A 21,692-nucleotide genomic window follows, 5' to 3' on the forward strand; every position below is an offset into this window, starting at 1 on the left:
GAGGAGCAGACTGAAGTTTTTTAAATGATCACTGATAAAGGCAAAAGATAAGATATTCATACAACTGAGCCCGCCTGAAAAAAAAGTCACAATTAACTATTGCTAATCACTTCTGACAACACAATCAGACTATACGTTTTTGCATTGCCTTTGCAGAGATAGCAGACTGATGTTGCATGCCACCTTATTTACACTCTCACTGGTCTTTGCTCTTCCCACAACAAGCATGAAAGACTAAAGGAACAAGCAAGGATTCTCATTTTTATAATGCACTGTGAAGAAAGGAGGTTGGTACAGAATTAGAGATGAAATTACTTATTAAATGTCTGACTGGCAAGGTTATCACTGATGAAGAAAAGCTCCTGGGCAGATACGTTGTAAGGCAAAAATGGCGGGGAAGGATGGTTTCTTCCTCTGTAAATTGTCATCTCAGCAGCATTATTCATCTAAGAGCAGACACCTTTCATTTGGACTCCACAACCGTGCAGTAGGGCAGACCAAAGAGCAAGGGTGGCCCTTTCTGCATTTGCTTACCTGCCTTCTCACTCTGCACTTCGTTAACACCACAATAGGAAGTCCCTGATAGCATTTCTTCTGCAGGAGCCAGTATGAATGCGCTCCTCATCTCCAACCTCAATCCAAGTAGGTTTACCCTTCAGTTCCAGCAGATCACCCAAACTTCCATGGGAAGGGAAGGGAAGAGAAGAAAAGAAGGAAAGGAAGACGAACCCTAGTCCCGATAGAAGAATTAAAAGTGAACTTAAGTGCATCTCACGGAATCCTCAGTCCCAAGAGAACAGCATACAATGGGGATCACAGGGTCCTCACTTCTCTTCCAACTGGTCTGCACATCTCCATATTGTGGCAAAATGGCAGGTTTTCAGAAATTAGACTCACTGAGATCAGCAAATCAAATGACTACGGCTTGCATTTTCAATTATGATTATACTTTGAGCATTTAACTTAACAATGCTGTAACCACACACCTATTTTCTGATTTATGGAGATGGAGATATCAGAGAATGCCCCTTCATGTTCTCACAGTATATAATCTTTAGACTTTAATAAGGATAGGAATGAAACTGAGTAGAGAAACAAAATCCCTTGAGACTACTTCCTAGAAGGAGCAGCAAATTTGGTATTTGAACAGAGTTCTGAGCAAATTAAGAGTTCCTCTGCTCCTGTTACAGTGAAACCTGCACTAAGGACAGCCTTCAGTTAGGCACTCCTGTCTAAAGCAACCACTGAAAGTACCCAGTGTTTCCGGTGAATTGCTAGACTAACAGTAGCCACATTATTTTTACTTGCATGGTAATTGAAGACAATTTTTAACTCTTCATTTAACTTCAAACATGTACATAACATTACTATTGAAGTAGTAAGTGGAAAGACTACGTACATTTGACCAAGTTAAAAGTTACTGTAATTTATTTGCATTTGATTATGAAAAATTACAAGATTTCTTATAAAGCTGATAGCATAAGGAGTCAGATTGTGCTTTAATGTTGTAAGGTGCCACAAGTACGCCTGTTCTTTTTATGGATATAGAGTAACACGCCTGCTACTCTGAAACGTACCCGAACTTCGAATGTGAAGAGATTTTTTACATTCCATTTCAGTGAATTATTTCATAGTTAGCACTGAATGAATCAAAAATCCAATGATAAAAGAAAAGAACATCCAACATTTTCTTAAAAGTAAGCAGATTAAAATTCAGTACGAGTCTGATTTGGAGTTTAATATTTCATGAGTACCAGCAGATGTCAGCATAAACCCATGAAGTTAGCAACAGCAATTTTACATACAACCAACCAGAAATCTGAAATCTTAGTTCTACAGCTACAAACTTCCTGAGTTTCACATCATTTCCTGGAAATGAAAATACCTATACTACACCAGCGTTTCTCAAATGCAGCCACAGCCTCCTGGACTGTTATTAGGGCGGGGGGTGGCGGGGGGAGAGCTCGAAAGTACAAAGCAGTGGCCCTCCCTGGTGCTCCTGGATGCACTGCCTTGGTGTTGGTTACTGGGGCCACCAGCAGGGTTACCCTCCCCCCTCCCCCCCCGGAGACACCTGGGTCACAATGCTGGAGAAGCAGGCAGCCAGTGATTTCCTCACCATCCCAGGAGAAGTAGGGCTCAGGCTTTGGACTTCAGCCCTGAGGTTGCAAGGGGCAGGCTCTTGCCACAGGGCTTCGGATTCCAGCCCTGGGTTCCCAGCTGAGCAGCTTTGGGCTACATCCTCCAGCCATGGAGCTTTAGGATGCAGCCCCCTGCAGCCTCTCTTGGCCCTCCTCCCCTCCATCAAGGGCTTAATTTGTACCCAGGCTTGCTGGGGCTGAGTACGTCTGCTGTGAAAAGTGATACTTGTATGTTTGTTAATATCACTTTCACAACAGGCTTATTAGCTAGTAAAAAATAAATTACAATGATTTGGACGTGTATATTTATTTTTTCCTAAAGTTAATTAAGTATTTTAGGGAAAAGTGTGAGTGGCCACCAGCAAGAATTGGTGGCCACTCTCTGAGGCCACCAAAAAATTTGTCCTGAGAACCCCTGTATTAAACAGCAAAATTACATGATTACAAAATTTTACCAAGACAATCCTTCAAACAGCAATAGTTACATGGCATCCTTGAGCAAAATTTATGCAAAATAGTCCAAAAGTCTGACAAAATAAGTCTGAAGCCACAGTAAGACTATGTTTCTATGTTTCTCTTATTCAAAAACAATGCTATGTTCAATTGTACAGCTGCTAGGTCTTACTTGTTAAGGATTTATTAGCATTTCTATTATAAAATCTTATTTCCAGGAGTTTTGTAAATCTCAGATGTGAAATCTTAATTCTGTCTGAAGCTAGATATAATAAAGTTACTCTTTGGTTGAAATTATTTAAACCCAATTGGTTTGCACAGCAGTTTGACTATTTTAGTCTAAACAACAGAGGAAAGACATTTGGACTATTTTCAGCTGCATGTGTAAACCTTTACCTAAAAAAGTCATTAAAATATGCAGTTCAGTCTACTGTGGATTAGCCACGTTGAACTTTCGTTTACTACAGAATTAACTACAAGTCTATTTAGAAACCAAAGACGACTTTATAGTAAAGCAGTACATCAAATTATGTCAATGCACTGACAATTCCAAAGAACATGAAAAAATGTTTGCGTGTAAAACTAGATATTTAATCTGGCAGATGGTTACAGAACTATATCACAAAGTAGTTTCTTTATGCTATGATCCCCTGTAGCAGCTGAAGAGAGAAGCGAAACAGTGAGAAGCAATTCCATCATAGGCTTGTGATAACAAATGTTATGGAAGTCACTACAGTCCAGATGCCACACATGCACATGGCCACAAATGTAAAGTATGCCAGATTCAGCTTTTGCTCACTCAGTTCAGTTTAGGAAGTGGGTTGCAAGATGGCTTTGCTCTTGTCCACTGCTGAACCAGTCCCCAGTGGAAGTGAGCAGCGTTCAGGTTGTTCTACATTTTGTCAACTATCCATAGTTTCAAGGGCCAGCGTCAGCAACTGACCATAACCAGTATCCTGACTGAGGACAGGACGGTTGGGGCTGTAACAGCATTGTATGGGGATGTCTACATTTACCTCCGGAGTGATCGATCCAGCAGAGGTTGATTTATTGCCTCTAGTGAAGATGCAATAAATTGACCGACAAGCACTCTCCTGTTGACGCCGGTACTCCACTGGCGCAAGAGGTGCAGGCGGAGTCGACGGGGGAGCGTCAGCAGTCAACATACCGCAGTGAAGTCACCATGGTAAGTAGATCTAAGTACGTCAACTTCAGCTACGTTATTCATGTAGCTGAAGTCGCGTAACTTAGATCGATTCCACCCCCACAGTGTAGACCAGGCCTATGATTCTAAGCCACTTTAATTCATCTATTTAGCGAGAATCTGCAAGTGATTGTTTAAGCAGGATGCACAGAGTAGCCATAGCAGGAAAGATGATCTAGCCTTCTCAACTGGAATCAAAGATATTTTTAGCAAACGTGCTGTAATACTCAGGTATCTTCAAAAGAAAGGCACCCTTCCCTCACCCGAACAAACGAAAAACAGAAGACAAACCACAGCTAGGTTACCTGGGAAAGATCTATTTAAACAATGTGTTGCTGAGTCCTGCCTCCATACCTGTGCTCCTGTCATTAGGAATCAGTTAGTTACTGAGTTTTATTTCAAAACCAAATAGACACAGTATGTGCCAAGTTTCATTCAGGAAAGGTTTGGGTTTTTTTTTTTGTTTTTTTTTAAGCACACATCCCAGTTATCAAGTTCCAAAACAATGGGTTTGTATAAGTAGTGCTGACAGTCTTTATACCTTTGGTGTTAAAGTCAGGATTTTACAATGGTGCAACTAGCAGAAACTTCAACTGCTATCTGTGAGAGAGCACCCCCTAAGTGCTAAATACTGTTAAATAATTAGGACAGAGCTTATTTATATTTTAAAAGTATATTTATAGCAAACCAGTGCAATGAACATGTTGATTTAGCCCCTATATTGTTAGATGTTTAACTATGTTATAACAGTCCCAAGACTCATTTTAGAAAATACAGCATTTACTATTTGTTATACACCTGCTAATACTGGTCATGATTGCCACTGCTTACATTTTAAACTTAAAAAGAGACTACATTTCTTTTTAAAAGATGGTGTTCATGTTTGTTTTTACTAAGTCTTCAAGGAGAGAGGTGAGAAAGGAGAGATGCATGGAGAAAGAGCCCTCCTTACAGAGCAGGGCATATGCAGCGGCTAATCCCAAATTTCTTTTAGCACTTAACCAGCCACTCAGTTTCAAACTCTCATGAACAGTCAAGCACTGCATTGTTCCAGCCCTTTTTTGCTGGTTTGTATGAATGAGTACAAGGTGGAATGAAGTGTGACAATACACAATTAGTATGAGTAAGAACCTTTCTAAAATCATATCAACCAATGAATTTGTAAAAGTCTGAACAGACTGTTCATGTGTGTTATGATAGGTTCCACTGATTTTTCATTAGACCATCAAATTCTGTATTAGAATGCAACACAAAAATTTATAAATTAACCCACATGCTTATTGCGAATAATTTCTCCTCCTTCTATCTCAATTTGTTCATATAACCACTTGCGATCACAGCGGCATTCAGCTCCACATTTGTTGGAACCACACTTGGGACAAGCATAGAAGCATCCCAGGCAATCTTCATCAAGACAGTCACAGAGGTCCATCCCACTATAAAGCAGAAGTCCCTGGCTATCATAGACTTTACTCTTTGCTGGGATTACTTGCCTGTATAATGAAAAACAGTTGTTACTTGCAGAATTCACAACAGAAGACCTTCCAGTTTACTTGATTACAAATAGTTAGCAATGGACGAAGAGAGGAATTAAACTTTGTCAGCAATTTTCTTGTGCTGAAAGGTTTAACACCAAGCCATTCTAAAAATTACACATACTTCACTGCTTATTGCCAACCACGTACATTAAAACCTTTGAAAACTGGAGCCACAATTTTTGTAGCTCTTTTGAGCAGATATTGTTAACAGGAAGGTTCTCAATCTCTTCCTTACCATCATTCCATATTAAGCCACTTGCAATTCAGTTTACAAATACACAAAAAAATAATCTTTTGCAAGAGGTAGAGCTGCATTTCAAGAGACTGTACACAACAATATACGATGTACTTTTGACAGCTGAGGAAATATTCCTTTTACACTTTACTCAGAGCTTATGTCTCAGTTAATTCTAGTCAATCCAAAAAGTGAAAACAAAAAAAGCCAAGTGTATGTGTGGGAAAACCACATTAAAAAAAGCTGAAGTTGTGGGGTCTTGCCCAAAATGATGGATAACCCTTTTCTAACTTGGAAGATTTTTATTTATTTTTATATATATAGTTTTTTTATGCCTTAGAAGTGTGACAAGAATTATACTGAATTTAGTGCAATGAAAGGTGATTAGTCGCATGAATATTTCCCTCTCATAAGGCCTGCATTATTTGGCTTAGTTTGTTTTGCCTACCGTCACACTTTACTTTGCACAATAATACATGGAATTAATTGCTACGTCTACATTCAGTCAGTTAGCGTTGCCACATTTTAACTAATATTTTATTCTATTCTGGTTTGACAAAATATTTTATTGTAATATTCTATACATTGCAACAAAATTAACAGGTTACCTCAAAAATGAGATTGGGCTATATAATAAAGGCTTAGTTTTGTCATCACTCCTCCAAGCTTTAAAAAAGAAAGAGAATCCAAACATCCCAAATTTTAAACATGAACTAACATAGTAAACAGCCCACCTGTCTGAATTAACCGATGTGCTTTTTGTTTGTAGCCTTCTCTTTTCCCTTTTACTGCTTTCTGGAGCAAATTCAGTCTGTCGTCCTGGATTAGCAAACTGCAAGGACTTCAAAGCTTTAGCTGTTCGCCCCTGAACAAAGATAGAAATTTTCATTTTAAATATTAATACCAAACCAAATCCATAGGAGAGTTGACAATCAAGCTGGGATGTTGTGAAGCCTCAAGTAAATTGTTAAGCACAAAGCTGAGGCCAAGTGCTGCACCTATCAGCAGTGGACAATCTGAATCTTAAAAGAAAACAATTACACGAGGTAACCGTACCACCCTTAGAGATGCAAGTTATATGAATAAATAGTAATATAAGCTTTACTTTAATAATTGTAAGGGTTCTTACTTTCTGGTTCTCACTCACTCTGACCTCTATCCCTTTCCTAATAAGGGTTATCAGATTTTGTTGTTGTTAAAATATAGTTTTTGGGAATGCTCTATAGCTATATGGACAGCTGATTCTAAATTTCAAAGGCTATCTTCTCTTAGAAGCATAATCTGCAACCCAAAATGGTAAATTAACATACTGGTTTTATTCCCATTAAGTCTTTGGTTTTCCATTTCTTCTCTTATAACCTCTGAATACATAAGAAAAAAGTTTCCATCTCCATTTCTTCACATCACTGGATCAAGAAATAATTCTCTCCAAAGAGTTAATATGTACAGGAAAATGGCTTGTAATTTTAAATATTAAACACATTTACATCAGCTGAGTAGTAGAATTTGAAAAACTGTCCCATGATGCCACTAAACTTTTGATGAGAATTTTTATAATAAAAAGGAGATCGGACGTGTTCTGGATAGCGCCTCAGATAATGACAAGTCAAAATGCAGAAATTCTTAAACCAATTCTATTGGATGTTGAGGATATACAGTAAAACTAATAAAAATAAACTTTGTGCCATATTTCTGAAATAATGTATGTACATAAAGGGACGATTCCTTCCTACCAATGAGTTTGTCTTGTTTACCTTCTAGACAAGTAACACAATAAGTCATTTTGTCAAGTTCAGCAGTACAAATATGCCAAATTTAGTACAGTAACCTTGTAGGACTGAGACCACAACATCACAGACTCAGTCCACCATAAACAATTCCAGCCAATTTTTTGTGGTAAGAATGATTTCTGTACAGTATGCAATACTTTTGAAAATGTCTGCAATTAATGTATCATTCAGATTTTGTTTGATTAACTAGGGGTTCTCAAACTGTGAGTCAAGACCCCAAAGTGAGTCACGCCCCCATCTGAATGGGGTTGCCAAGGCTGGTGTTGGCCCTGGGCTCCAGGAAGTCTGAAGCCCAAGCCCCACTGCCCAGAGCTAAGGTTACATGCCCTCTGCCCAGGGCAGAAGCCCTTGGACTTCAGCTTTGGCCCTGCCCCTGGTGGTGGGGCTCGGTCTTCGGTCCTCTCCTGGGGTCGTGTAGTAATTTTTGTTGTCAGAAGGGGGTCACGGTGCAATGAAGTTTGAGAACTGCTGGATTAGACAATACTTTAGTCTGACAAAAAAGCCAGCATTGTACAAAAAAAATTTACAAACTGAACATTTAGCAGCACTATGATTTAGGCTATGTCTACACTACGCAGCTTTTAGTGACACAGCTGTGCCGCTATAGCCATGCCGCTAATAGGTGCGCAGTGTAGCCGCTGTTTGTCAGCTTTACTCTCAACAAAGTGCTGTTCACACTAGCACTTGTCATCGACAAAACTTTTGTCTTTCGGGAGGGTTTGTTTTTTTTTAACATCTCAATGACAAAAGTTGTGTCCTTCACTTGCCAATGTAGACATATCTGAGTCTAGACTAGGACTTACAAGCATGTTAGCACAGGTTAGCTAACATGTTCTAAATATCTACTGTAGACAGACAGTGAACACTTTATCACATGCTAAGCCAGTGGCATTAAAATCCCGGGAAAAGTGTGATCTTTTAACAGGATCAGTTTAACACATCAAAAGTACATCCAGCCTTGTCTACACTAGATTTTAGTAACGTGTTAGAATTTGTTAGCTAGTAGCCCAAGAAGATACCTTTACACACATCTACGGGTGAGCAGAAACCTCCTCCCCTTTTTTTCCCTAAAACGTCAAGACAGAAAGTAGATTTTTTAAAAAAAGTTAGTATAAAAACAAAAGAGACTGATGGTCTCTCTTTAAAGTACATACCCATTAAAAGAAGGTTTATAAATATTATCTCTTGTACATTAAAAAAATTTAAAAAAACTTTCACATTTTAAGGAAACAAGTTAAGAGCTTTCTTTATGTAGGACTCAAATCAAGCCCCACCCCATTAGCTTGTAGAGGTTAGAGGGGTGAAAAAAATTGATCCATATACATACGTCTGAATCAAGTTTCCTTCTTTGGCGATCTTCAGTGTCAACATCCACACTTCCATTGATTATCTGTGTACACTTTGGACAAAGCTTCCAACCAGGTACAAATTGTCTTCCAAACTTGGCACTTAGAAAAGCTGCATCATCTAAGTCGATTGCACGCAAGTTTTTCTTTGATACTTTCCTGTGTATGTTAAATGGGTCACAACATGATTTTTGCAGATCTTCAAATTTGTCAATGTAAATTTTTGCATGATGGAAGCAGATTGTATTGTTCTCAGAAAGAGTCATTCCAGTCCTAAGCTGAAGTAGTAATAGATCGGATGAAGATAGATCTTGCTTAGTCTTGAAGCCAGCATGACGGGTATAGTATATTTTATGACATTCATTAGCAGTATGGAGCTGAATTCCAACTGAACATGGATCCATGTTACTCGATCAGTATAATCTATTTCACTGTTACTTTGCCTAGAATCAATTCTTTGTAGTCTTTAGTAGTTTCTATGAGGATCACCCTGGAGAAAGCATTAAAATCAATCAGATTTGTGCTGCAAACCTTTATCTGTGAGCTTGAGAGACTAGGTTCAAGTGTTAAAAACCCTAAAATTAAGTTTTAAGAAATATTAGTGTTCTATTTCCTTGTATTATACTTGATAAGGCTGAGGATATGTTGGATTTTATTCAGAAATTAAGCTATAGTATATATTTATAGTCCTTTCAGGAAGGGGAGAGGCTCGTATTCATGTTTATGGTAAATGTTGACCTACTTTAAATATCTAAACTCATCTATGGAAAAGTACAAATTCCAACTGTACTATCTTAGATACACTGTCGTTTGGTAAGATACGCACATCGAAGCTAGTTGCAAGCCCAACATTAGTCCTTAAAAGTGTAAAAATGTTTAATAAAAGCTTTGAGAGATTTTCCAGGGCAACACAATGGTGCAAGTTGCATGCGCTTGAAGCCAAAGGGTTAAGAAGCTGTCATAAACAGATAGCTAAGGGTTAATGTTCTTTTACCTGTAAAGGGGAAACAAACACCTGACCAGAGGACCAATCAGGAAACAAGACTTTTTCAAATCTGGGTGGAGGGAAGTTTGTGTGCAAGTTCTTTGTCTTGTGTCTGACCCTCTCGGCTCTGAGAGTGATCTTTCTGTCTCCTGGCTTTCTAATCTCTGTTTCCAAGTTGTAAGCACAAGAATAGTAAGACAATAATAGGTTTATATTGTTTTCTTTTGTATTTACATGTGTGTAGTTGCTGGAATGTTTAAATTGTATTCTTTTTTGGATAAGGCTGTTTATTCATTTTTTTTCTTTTAAGCAAATAACCCTGTATTTGTCACCTTAATACAGAGAGACCATTTTTATGTATTTTTCTTTCTTTTATAAAGCTTTCTTTTAAGACCTGTTGGAGTTTTTCTTTAGTGGGGACTCCAGAGAATTAAGTCTGCAGCTCACCAGGTAATTGGTGGGAGGAAGAAGTCAGGGGGAAAATCTCTTTGTGTTAGATTTACTAAGCCTGACTTTGCATACCCTATGGGTAAGGGGGAAGGGAGATTAGCTATCTCGGTACTTGTGTTTTGCAGGACTGGAAACAGGGAGGGTGGAGTCCCTCTGTTTAGATTCATGGAGCTTGCTTCTGTATATCTCTCCAGGAACCCAGGGAGGGAACACCTGGAGGGGAGGAGGGGGAAGGGAAATGGTTTATTCCCCTTTGTTGTGAGACTCAAGGAATCTGAGTCTGGGGGTCCCCCAGGGAAGGTTTTGGGGAGACCACAGTGCGCCAGGCACTGTATAGATTCCTGGCTGGTGGCAGCTTTACCAGGTCCAAGCTGGTAACTAAGCTTGGAGGTTTTCATGCTAACACCCATATTTTGGACGCTAAGGTCCAGATCTGGGAAAAATGTTATGACAGAAGCATTCATATTGAGTTAACTTGCTTTTCAAAATGCCAAGCCCACTCACAAGTAATCTTGAACTAAGAACATAAACGTAACTTAGAGATATAAATTCAACCAAATGATTTTTTTTTTTAAATAAAGGATTAGGCAAATATATAACTTGGGAAACATTAACAAGAATAAAGTGTACATATTTAGCTAAATATGAAGACAATACTATCAATCTTTTATTTATAGCTATATCAAAAGCCAGCTGTACACTGGAAAAAGGTATTTTGGAACTACTTGAGTTACTGCTTCCAACAAGATAAAAGTAAGATACTCAGCACACAAAATGTAATATTCTAGCAACAATAAAAACTAATATTTAATGAAAAAAAGTGTTTCAGACCCTAACCAATATAAAAATGATGCTAGCAGCTTATGTAAGTGTCTAAAGGTTAGAAAGGTTACCTGACACAGGACAATGACTAGATAATATATCTTTTAAAAACAGAGACCATGAAAATCAATTGCATGCAGCATTTTTGCAGCAGAAATCCCCTTGATTGTAATGCTTCAGAGTTTTCCTAAACCTAACATCAATGTTACCTATATGTTCAAAATGTAGTTACAGTTAAAATATAAATATGAATAAATGAGGAACACATCAGAATGTTACCATTTAGTCACTGCAGACACAGTTCACAGGTGTCTTGCATGAGACAGTTGTTTCCAAAAGTAAAAATCCAAAACCAAATGGCTTTCTAGGGCACTATTTTCAGTGAGCATCAAACCAGTTTCCAGTGCACAATTCTATAGCAGTTTGAAGACAGAAGTAAGCATACTACAGAATAATAGTTTTTACTATATTTATTATTCCTGAACATTTTTGTGCCTTGGTTTGTGTATTATCGCAGGCTTTACAATTAAGCAAGGCTATGTTAATTTTCTGAGTTTTAAAAAAATTCCATGAGACATACCAGAACCCTCAGCAATAGCATTCAATGCTATGGCAACAGTAAAAAAAAAAACAAAAAAACTTGACACTACTCAAGTGGTTGAGAAATAGACGCGGTTTTCATTTTAAGAGAAGCAAATTTGTTTTTGTTGGCTATATTTGAAATGCATTGGCTATTTGCTTAACTGATTTCAGGCTGCAGCCCTCAATCCTGTATTTAAAGGAATGTATTTACAGTCAAACATAGATCTAAACTCTGCTTAACCAAAATTCTTGGTTATCTGAAAAGTCTGCTTAACTATGTGAGAACTGATTGACACTCTGGCCCTGAAGAGCTCCTAAGGGCTGCATGACTGAAATGGAAGAAGTTATCCTCTGTTTCTACAATTACATAACATTTGGAAACCAATGGGGACTTAAGAGCTTTGAAAAAAATTTTATTCCAAATTTTTATTTAACATATTTTTCTCCTCTCCCTTGTTTTTTAAGAGAGCCACAGAAACTGACCAAAATGACTGACTACATCAGGCAAAACAACAAAACTGGCTATAAAGGAAGAACTATCAAGTGAACAAAGTAAACAAATTAGATAATATTTGACATCTGCAAATTTGACACCATCAGCTCAGGATTGAACAAAGACTGTGAATGGCTTGCCAATTACAGAACCAGTTTCTCCTCTCTTGGTTTTCACACCTCAACTGCTAGAACAGGGCCTCATCCTCCCTGATTGAACTGACCTCGTTATCTCTAGCATGCTTGCTAGCATATATATACCTGCCCCTGGAAATTTCCATTACATGCATCTGAGGAAGTGGGTATTCACCCATGAAAGCTCATGCTCCAAAATGTCTGTTAGTCTATAAGGTGCCACAGGATTCTTTGCTGCAAATTAGATAATACTACCCCTGCCAATATTTTTGAATTGTTAGAATTTTACTGTTTACTTTGAGCAACAGAAAGTGATTTCTTCCCTAGACAGAACTGATCTTTGACGGTGGGCCTTTAAAGCTGTAAGTCTTATGGCTGGTATGTAAATTGTTGACTCTTTGTTTTCAGAACTCATCAGCTGAAAAATATAACAACTCAGATACTTGTCAGGGTTTACTTTAGTACATGCTGTACTGATCAATTTCTTAAGTATGGTAAGATTTCCAATCTTTTTTTTAGCTTTATTTTGCTAATGACCTCACTTGTAAGATTAAATATCAAAAAGAATTGCTAGACAAGTATTCTTGTACTTTACAGATTACATTTTAGAGTGAATCAGAACAACCATAAAATCAAATATTTACATAAAATATAAAACATTTAGTTCTATGGCCTTTACCAAAAATCTGCTTTGGGTTAAATTTAACAAACAATGAATGATTCTGGAAGTGGTGTAAACTGCATATGGGTAGTCTAGATTTGACTATGTGCTGGAGGAAAAAAAAAAAAAGCGTTTGTTTTATCCTTCACTATGTGTGTATGCCTGAATGATTCCTGCCCCTCCTACTTTAAAAACAGCACATATTACACAGTCAATATATAATTAAACAGGTTCCCAATTTTGCACATGCATTCAAAAGTTGAATACTTGGAAGCTGAACTTGAAATAATAAAGTAGATTAATACTATAGAAGTATTTGCAGTTCACCTGCATCCATTTTCCTTAAAATGAAACTTCCATCCAGTTTTCAAATTGCTGTTCTTGGCAGGCACCCGCACTAATGGAGGATTCTGCTACCTGAAGCTCCAACTGTGCTCTGCTTTGAGAAAGCACCTTTTAAATGGGACACAACGGTGCATTCAACAAGAATACTATGTGGCATTGAGTCACATATAAATCAAAGGAATGAAAACTAAACTTATTGTCCTATAAACTTTGCATTCAACAAGAATACAAAGTTTATAGGACAATAAGTTTAGTTCTCATTTCTTTGTTTTGTGTGTGACTCGTTGACATACATGTAACCGATGGATTTCCAAACTGGAAAAATGTAGTATATACAATTCTTTTTAATCTAGAATAGTGCAAAAATGGAACAGAACAAAATTTCACACAATAAATAGAGCTTTTTTTTTATTTTTTTTTTAAATAGCTTGAATTCACGTCTCCAGGATTTCCTAATTGGCACTTACTGCTTAAACAGTGCAAACCGAAACAGATCAAAGTGATGTGTGACAAAAATGTTCAAGGCACAATGAAGCACTTGTATAAGCCAAGCCAAGAACACTTGGAGTAGTACAGTGAGAAAGCAGGGAACAAGTGCTGAAAACTGAAGCAAAAGTGGTAAGAAATGAAATAAAATTAGACTGCGTTATGAGGAGAAAATGGGAGAACAGCCAGAAGTTTCAACTTCAGGTTGTTCCATTCCCAATTAGACAGAGATCAGGCATGTCAAATTGCTGCTTTTTATTTACAGCAGAAGAGCATGTTGCTCATATATATCCAAACAGTGGTACTAGTTATAGCCAGCTTTATTAGATGTTTGAAGTTTTACCTGCGTTAGTTTTGAGACAACATCAACCACTACTTTTGATAAATGCTACTTAAGCTGGAGCTTTCAGTTATCTACCTAAACGTACCACAGTACTGTACTACCAAAGTCGGCTTTATATTGCATTTGACTCTTATTTAATCACTTAGATACACGGCTGGGGAAAATCACTGATTTTAGAGTAAACTGCATACAGAGACAAAACTTGGAGCAAAGCAAGGTTTATTAGAGACAAAAATCACACAAGCACTGCTGGTGACAGAGATGTACATTGTAGGCAATTCCATAATACAAGACCAAGAGATCAAAGTTAATAGCAAGTACATTTAAAAGAAGAGGAAATACACCTATGCGCAGCCTGCTGCAGAACAGAGCGGTGCAGACACTGAGGCCTGGTCTACCCCAGAAACTCAGATCGACCCAGCTACGGAGCTCAGGGCTATGAAGAAATCTACCTCCCCCTCCCCCCGACTGCAGCCACGCCACCTAGCCCGGGTGTAGACGCAGCTAAGGGCAGCCACACTGGGCCCCCCGGCTCCGACTCCCCCACCCCGCGAGCCTTCCACCAACCCCTCCCCCGCCGCCCCGTACCTTGCCGTAGACTTTCTTCCGCCCTTGTGCCGCCACCCCGGAACCCGACTCCCGAGTGCCCCCCACCAGAGCCGCGGTACTAGGGGCCGCCATTAAACCTCGCCGCGCACCACAGAGTACCGAGCCCCCCGCGAAGGCTAGAGAGTCGCTGCCGTGTAGTGCGCCACACACCGCCCCCAGAGAAAGGCGAGTGGCGACGCCCACGTGACTACGCTACTGCGCAAGCGAAGCAAAGCTGCGCCTGCGCGTTGCTTGCTTTCGTGGCGAGCCTGGCTGGGCGCGAGGGGCTCGGGCTGCAGTCCTCCGACGGGGAGTCGGAGGCGAGTCCTGCCCCGCCCCCAGAACCCAGCGCGAGGCGTCCTGCTGGCTATACCGTTCGGGGGCTCGTGACTGCCCGGCCGCGTGGGGGATGGGCGGCTGCTGGCCCCAGTTCCCAGGCTGAGGCCGGGGCTGCCTTGGTAACCGCCCAGCAGAGCAGAACCGGCGGCTTGGAGCAGTTCGGCGAAAGCTGCGGCGCTCGTCTGCCCTCCCGTGGGCTTGTGCCGGCCGGACCGCTCTGCCCGCCCCGCCCCCAGAGCTCTGCCAGGCCTGCACTGAGAGCGTCGGGGCTTGCCCCGGATGGCGCAGGAAGCGTGTGGCTGGTCAAGGCATTCGAGCCTGGCTGGCAACCGAAGCTTTGCTCTGGCATCCCGTGCAGCAGTGTGGACCTACAGCCAGCCTGAAACAATAGTGCCCAGCCCAGAGCTGGGAACTGACCTGACCCGATCCACTCTTCTTCCTTCTCCAGTGTGAAATGAGAACGAGATGTAGAGGTAGCAAATGATCAGGGTGAGGCTCAGAAACCCAGGGCAGCATCCACCCCGCAGACCAATGCTCTAAGAGCTGGTCGAAAGTTGATATTTCTGTTTTACAGGAATTCCACCCTTCTGAAAAAAATTGGTTCCAAATCTGGAGAGTTCAACATGTATATAACATTTACCCCAAGCTGTATATGAAAAGTAAAAATGAATAAAATATCGAAAATAAACTTGTACAGAGGCATTTTGAAATGAAACAAAAATTCCATTCCAATAAGGTCACTCCACAATGTTTCAAAATGAGCAGCCCCGGCACAAAATCATGACCTTATGATACTGTCAGGGCCGCTGCAACCATTTAGGCGAACTAGGCGGTTGCCTAGGGCGCTGAGATTTGGGGGCGCTAAAAAGCGCCCCCCAATTTTTTTTTAAATGGTTGACCGGCCACTGCTGCTCCGACAGAGAGGGAGTCTGAGCTGCCGGCGGGAGCTGGCAGCCCAGGGTGTCCCTCGGGTTGTTAGGTAATAAAGCAAGTCCTCACTCACCTCTCCAGCACCCGAGTTCGTGCGGAGTTGGTATGGGGCACACAATTCTGTCAGAGACCAGACACCAATGCGTTGATCAACGGGCTCACACTATCCTTAGCTCTAAAAAGCTTTAGATTAAGTGTGGCCCCTTTATTAGGGGTGAGCATCAATATTTATACACAGAAGTAAACAAAGTGATTAACAAAAGATAATGGTCATGCATAATTAATCAAGATTTTACAGGAAAAGCAAGTTAACAAGTAAATGCATAGAGATAAAGGCTAATGGCTACTAGGGAAAGGGGGTGTCATGAGTAGTTTGCAGGTCAGTGCTTTGTTCAAAAGGGTTCAGGAAGGATTATGCAGAGACAGTCAGTCTGGGTGTGTTTTGGCTCCCCAAAGTTCACCAAAAGTTTAGACCCAACATTCCTCCATTTGTAGCTTTGAGATAACTATTAATCAAAAAGCTACACCCTATTTTAAGATCTCAAGGGCCGCTTGGCAATTTTAGCCTGGGCCAATTTGAAGAGAGTAAGGCTTTTAGCTGAAGTGGGAAAAGAATAAACTGACTTACATGAGTTTATGAGGGAGGGGACACACTGAATACAGCAACACAGTATTATAAGGACTACTATGGCCCCAACAACACCCACCAAGAGTTTTTTTTTTTTAACCCACCCAAATCCGGGCAGCCAATTTCATAAGGCTCCCCACCAATCATAAGGTGGCTGGCCAGAGGAGTAGTTTTTAGCCATTTCCCTTAGGTGTTTGGTACGTTGAAAAGTGTTAGAGTAGGTGTCATTTACAAAAACACAGCATTCTTCATAAGCAGAAAATAAACTAAAAAAGCATAAAAAAAACATACAGTTGTCAGAATAAAGGGTCCTCTCATTTTTTTCGAGTCAATTTAAGTCTAATGTCTGAGAGAGGTAAGCTGGTCCACTGGTCGAAGGCAGTGTCCTCAGTGGTGACAAGAGCTGCTGGTCCGTCACTGTGGTCCACTACGGCTGGCTTGACGTGGGAGTGGTGGATCCAAGATTTGCGTCCTTCCAGGAACACTGCAGTCTGGGTTGTTAAAAGAACCTGGTGGGGTCCAGTAAACCTTGGCTGGAGGGTGTCGTCACGAACAAACTTTTTGGCCCAGACGAAGTCCCCTGGTTGGAACGGGTGGATCTGTTCCTCCAGCGGCACGGTCTGGGAAAACTGCGAGGCTTTCCAAAGGGTACGGAGGCGAGCCTGTAGGGAGAGAAACTGACACGCGGTTAAATGATCCCCTCCCAATAGTGAAACATCAGCATGTGGTAGCGCCCCGCCTTTGAAAAGGGGGGGTGTTCATAGAGCAGTTCAAAGGGGGATAATCCCAATGCGCGGGTTGGGCGAGTACAAAGGTGAAACAGGACCAAGGGAAGTACCTGAGGCCACTTTAATCCTGTTTCCTGACAGTATTTAGCCAATGTAAACTTAAGTTCCCTATTTATACGCTTAACTTTCCCGCTAGACTGGGGGTGGTAGGGTGTATGAAAGGAGTGTGAAATGCCCAGTCCTTGTTTTAAACGGCCAAGGACATGACCAGTAAAGTGAGGTCCGCGATCTGAGTCGAGCACAAGAGGGATGCCAAAACGGGGTACAATGTTTCTAAGAAGAATTTTCGCCACTGTGGCAGCAGTACAATTAGCAGTAGGAAAAGCTTCGACCCAGGAAGTCAGAGGGCAAACCAAAACAAGGAGGTGCTTTTTTCCAAAAGCCTTTGGCATATCTGCAAAGTCAATTTGAAGATGTTGAAATGGAGCAGCAGGCGGAGGTTTTCCACCCTTAATTTTGTTAAGAGGTGGAGCAGGTCCATTACGCTGACATGTGCTGCATGCTTTCACTATTGATAGGCAATAGGGTTGAATGCCTGGAGCATACCAAAAGCGAGCGATGGTGTTCACGAGGGCGTGCGTGCCGTAGTGACCCCCTTTATGGTGCCAGCGAACTGCCACGGGGTATGTGGAGCGAGGGAGGCAGGCTCGGCCATCTGGCATAAGCCAGGTCCCTTTGACCAGAGTGGCCCCGAGGCTCTCCCACGATTGTAGTTCAGCGGCGGGTACTGGTACGGGGTGCGGTGGAGTAAAGGAGGAGGCTGCAATAGCCAATGTGGGCATGGCTAAAGGTAAGGTGGCAGCCTTCTTAGCGGAGGCGTCAGCCAGGGCATTCCCACGGGTAACGGGGCTATCATCTTTAGTATGGGCCCGGCAGTGAACTACAGCCAGGACAGAGGGTTTTTGGAGGGCGTCCAAAAGCTTGTGGATGAGGGGGAGGTGCTGAATGGGTTTACCGGCAGCTGTCTGGAAACCTCGAAACTTCCAGAGGTGGATATGACAATGCACAACTCCAAAAGCATATTTGCTATCAGTAAAAATGGTAACGGTCTTACCAGCAGCCAACTGGCAAGCTCGGGCCAGGGCATAGAGTTCAGAGGCTTGGGCTCCCCAGTTGCCTGGCAGTGAGGCGGCTTCTTGAATGTCCCATTCAGAGGTGACAGCATAACCAGTGAAACGCTTGCCATCAACATAGAAGGAGCTTCCGTCCGAGAAGAGGATGCAATCGGGGTTGTCCAGTGGCACATCAAACAGGTTGTCTCTTATCTGTAAGATGCTGTAAACTACTTCCACACAGTCGTGCTGATCCTGGAGGACTGGCAGGTCAGGAAGCAAGGTAGCTGGATTAAGGGGTCCACACCTTTCAAAAATTAGGTTAGTGTCTTCTAAGAGTTCGGCCTCTAGCTGTTGCTGACGATGGGCCGAAAAGACTTGGGTTGTGCCCCTACGCAGAAGGGCTGACAAGGCATGAGAGGTCCAAACCGTGGTAAAATGACCCAGGGTTAGGCTCTTTGCCTTTGTGATCAGCAGGGCAGCTGCTGCCAGAGTTCGGGTGCAGGATGGGGTTCCCTGAGCGACAGGGTCGATTTGCTGAGAGTAAAAAGCAAGCGGGAAATGGTGGGGCCCGCTCAGCTGGGTAAGGACACCACTAGCAATTCCGCCCCTCTCGTGGACAAAAAGGTGAAAGGGTTTGCTGTAATTGGGGGGGGCGGAGAGACATGGAGGAGGCCACACTGTCCTTGAGTAACTGAAAGGCTTGAATAGTGTCCGGGGACCACTGCAAAGGGTCAGGAGCAAGGTTAGCAGTGAGTCGGTGGAGCGGTTTGCTTAACTCCCCGCAGGACGGCAACCAGGGGCGACAGAAGCCAATTAATTTTAAGAAACCTCGAAGTTGTTTCTTGGTGTTCGGTAGAGGGCAGTTTTGAATAGTCTTTATGCGGGCTGGGTTCATCTGTCTTCCCTCTGGGGTTAACAGGAAGCCCAGATATCGGACCTTTTGTGTGACCCACTGAATCTTTTTAGGGTCTACCTTGTGGCCTCTGGTGTGTAGGTATAATAAAAGTGCCTTACCATCGATGCGGAGGGCAGCTTTTTCGCGATTACCTAATAGGATGTCATCTACGTATAGGACCAATGTGGATCCCTGCGGACTGGTGAAACCTTCCAAGTCGTGGCGGAGGCACTGGCTGAAAATCGTGGGGCTGTCTCTGTAGCCTTGAGGAAGTCGTTGCCAGACATAACTTTGTCCGTCCCAGGTGAAACCAAAGAGATACTGAGAGTCTGGGTGCACAGGAATGCTGAAAAAAGCTGATTTTAAGTCAATAACAGTGAACCACTCAGCATCCCAGGGGATTTGGCTGATGATAATAGCTGGGTCAGGAACTACTGCATGAAGAGGGACCACATACTGATTAACAACTTGTAGATCCTGTACAAAGCGCCAACGAACAGGGTCTCCGTCCTTTTTAGGAGGCTTTTTGACAGGCAGTATAGGGGTGTTACAGGGAGTGCGCTGAGGGCGGACTAGCTTTTGTGCAATGAATCCCTCGATAATGGGGCAGATGCCCTCCCGGGCTTCCAGCGACAGGGGGTATTGAGGGACTGACGGGGGGGTTAAGGAAGGCTTCACCTGAATCCTTACGGGCTCTGCCGAAAGGAGCAGGCCAACATCAGTGTCAGAAATTCCCCAGAGGGTTGAAGGCAAGTCAGTGAGGTCAGGGGAGAGAGAGGGGGGTGTTTCCCAATTACCCTGAGTAGGGGCCAAATCTCCTAACACTGTCATCAATAATCCTACCCCTTCAGGAGTGCAGGTTAAAGTAGCCTCAAGCTTACAGAGTAAATCCCGGCCCATCAAAGGGATCGGACAAGCTGGGGAAAAAAGAAAACGGTGAGGAAAACATTTATCAGCATAAATAACATTCAAAGGCAAAGTGAGTCCCAGAGACTGTGGGTTGCCCTCCACCCCAGTCGCAGTTTTAACCTCAGAGGATAGCCAGGGAGAGGGGGCATGATTTAAAAGAGAGAAAGTAGCCCCAGTATCAATGAGGAAAGAGACAGGCAGTCCCTGGACTGAAAGGGTTAAACGAGGCTCTTTGCTGGGAGGGGAGAAAGTGAGAAAGGAGCCGGCTAAAGACATTAAGGAAATAAGACCATCACATTGTTTGTCTTCGCCCCCGGGGTACCGTCATTGAGGAGGCTGAGTTTGCTGCGGCTGCTGCTGTTTCCCGTAGTTGATCCAGGCCTGGGGAATGGGCTGAGCTGGTGGTGCACCTGTAAAGGCATCTCTCTAACTATACTTTTATTACTCGCAAGAGATTTGACGGGGACATCCTCTGGGCTATCCTCAGGGGGGGGCATGCACCCTGCTGTATCTGTTTGGACATTAGCCTAGTAACTACTCCTCCCGAGGTTTGCCCCTCCATTTCCTCCTCATCCTTCTGCAGAAATTCCAATTTGGGATTCTGCAGATTCCCCTCTGCTACATGGAGAGAGTCCCCCTGCGGAGGAATAGGGGCAGGTGCAGAGGGGACCAGCTGACGAGTCAAAACACGCCGTGGTCTACACCCTTCATCGAAATAACCTGGAGGGGGTTCACTCTCGGGAGAGTACCTGACTGCCATAATTTTTAAAGATTTCCACAGCTCTGCTGCTGTGTTCCAACAAAGCCAGTAACATAACTGTCCCGGATGGTCTTTTTCGATCTGGCTCTTTACTCCTCTTAAGGCAGCCTGTTCGAAAGAGCCATACGAAGGCCACCTCATCTCCGGGTCGGCCAATACCGTGGTATACCCAGTCCAATTCCTTACACATAGTGTGTACAACTTCTTCCTAGACATTCCTGTCTGTACTGGGAGTTTCTCTTCGTTCCATAACTTATTTACAATCCCCAACGGACTCTCAAGAGGCACGCTAGTCCCTTGACCCATGGTGTCTGACAGGAGCCCTCCAACTGGCGTTTACCCTGCTGTCCAATACACGACCCCTCAATATTGAATTGGCTGGGAGAAATCTCCTGTGGCGCCTTGCCAATTCATATATGAGTGGTCTGACCACTGGACAGAGGTACCGCACCAGAAGGAATCCCGGACGAGCCCCCAGATTGTTAGGTAATAAAGCAAGTCCTCACTCACCTCTCCAGCACCCGAGTTCGTGCGGAGTTGGTATGGGGCACACAATTCTGTCAGAGACCAGACACCAATGCGTTGATCAACGGGCTCACACTATCCTTAGCTCTAAAAGCTTTAGATTAAGTGTGGCCCCTTTATTAGGGGTGAGCATCAATATTTATACACAGAAGTAAACAAAGTGATTAACAAAAGATAATGGTCATGCATAATTAATCAAGATTTTACAGGAAAAGCAAGTTAACAAGTAAATGCATAGAGATAAAGGCTAATGGCTACTAGGGAAAG

At 42.4% G+C, this 21,692-nt stretch overlaps 1 protein-coding gene across 1 annotated transcript; it reads right to left on the reverse strand.

Moving 5' to 3' along the window:
- Positions 1 to 1,410: 1,410 nt before the first annotated feature.
- On the reverse strand, positions 1,411 to 14,695 carry ARL14EP (ADP ribosylation factor like GTPase 14 effector protein). The gene is made up of 4 exons (XM_050955503.1): positions 14,597 to 14,695; positions 8,689 to 9,197; positions 6,306 to 6,436; positions 1,411 to 5,291 (listed from the first exon to the last, which is right to left on the reverse strand). Exons 2-4 carry the CDS (start codon positions 9,109 to 9,111, stop codon positions 5,063 to 5,065), a joined length of 783 nt encoding a protein of 260 aa, XP_050811460.1. The 5' UTR covers positions 9,112 to 9,197; positions 14,597 to 14,695; the 3' UTR covers positions 1,411 to 5,062.
- Between the last annotated feature and the right edge of the window lie 6,997 nt (positions 14,696 to 21,692).

This window comes from Gopherus flavomarginatus, chromosome 5, assembly GCF_025201925.1.
Source record: "Gopherus flavomarginatus isolate rGopFla2 chromosome 5, rGopFla2.mat.asm, whole genome shotgun sequence".
In the NCBI taxonomy this organism is placed as follows: domain Eukaryota; kingdom Metazoa; phylum Chordata; order Testudines; family Testudinidae; genus Gopherus; species Gopherus flavomarginatus.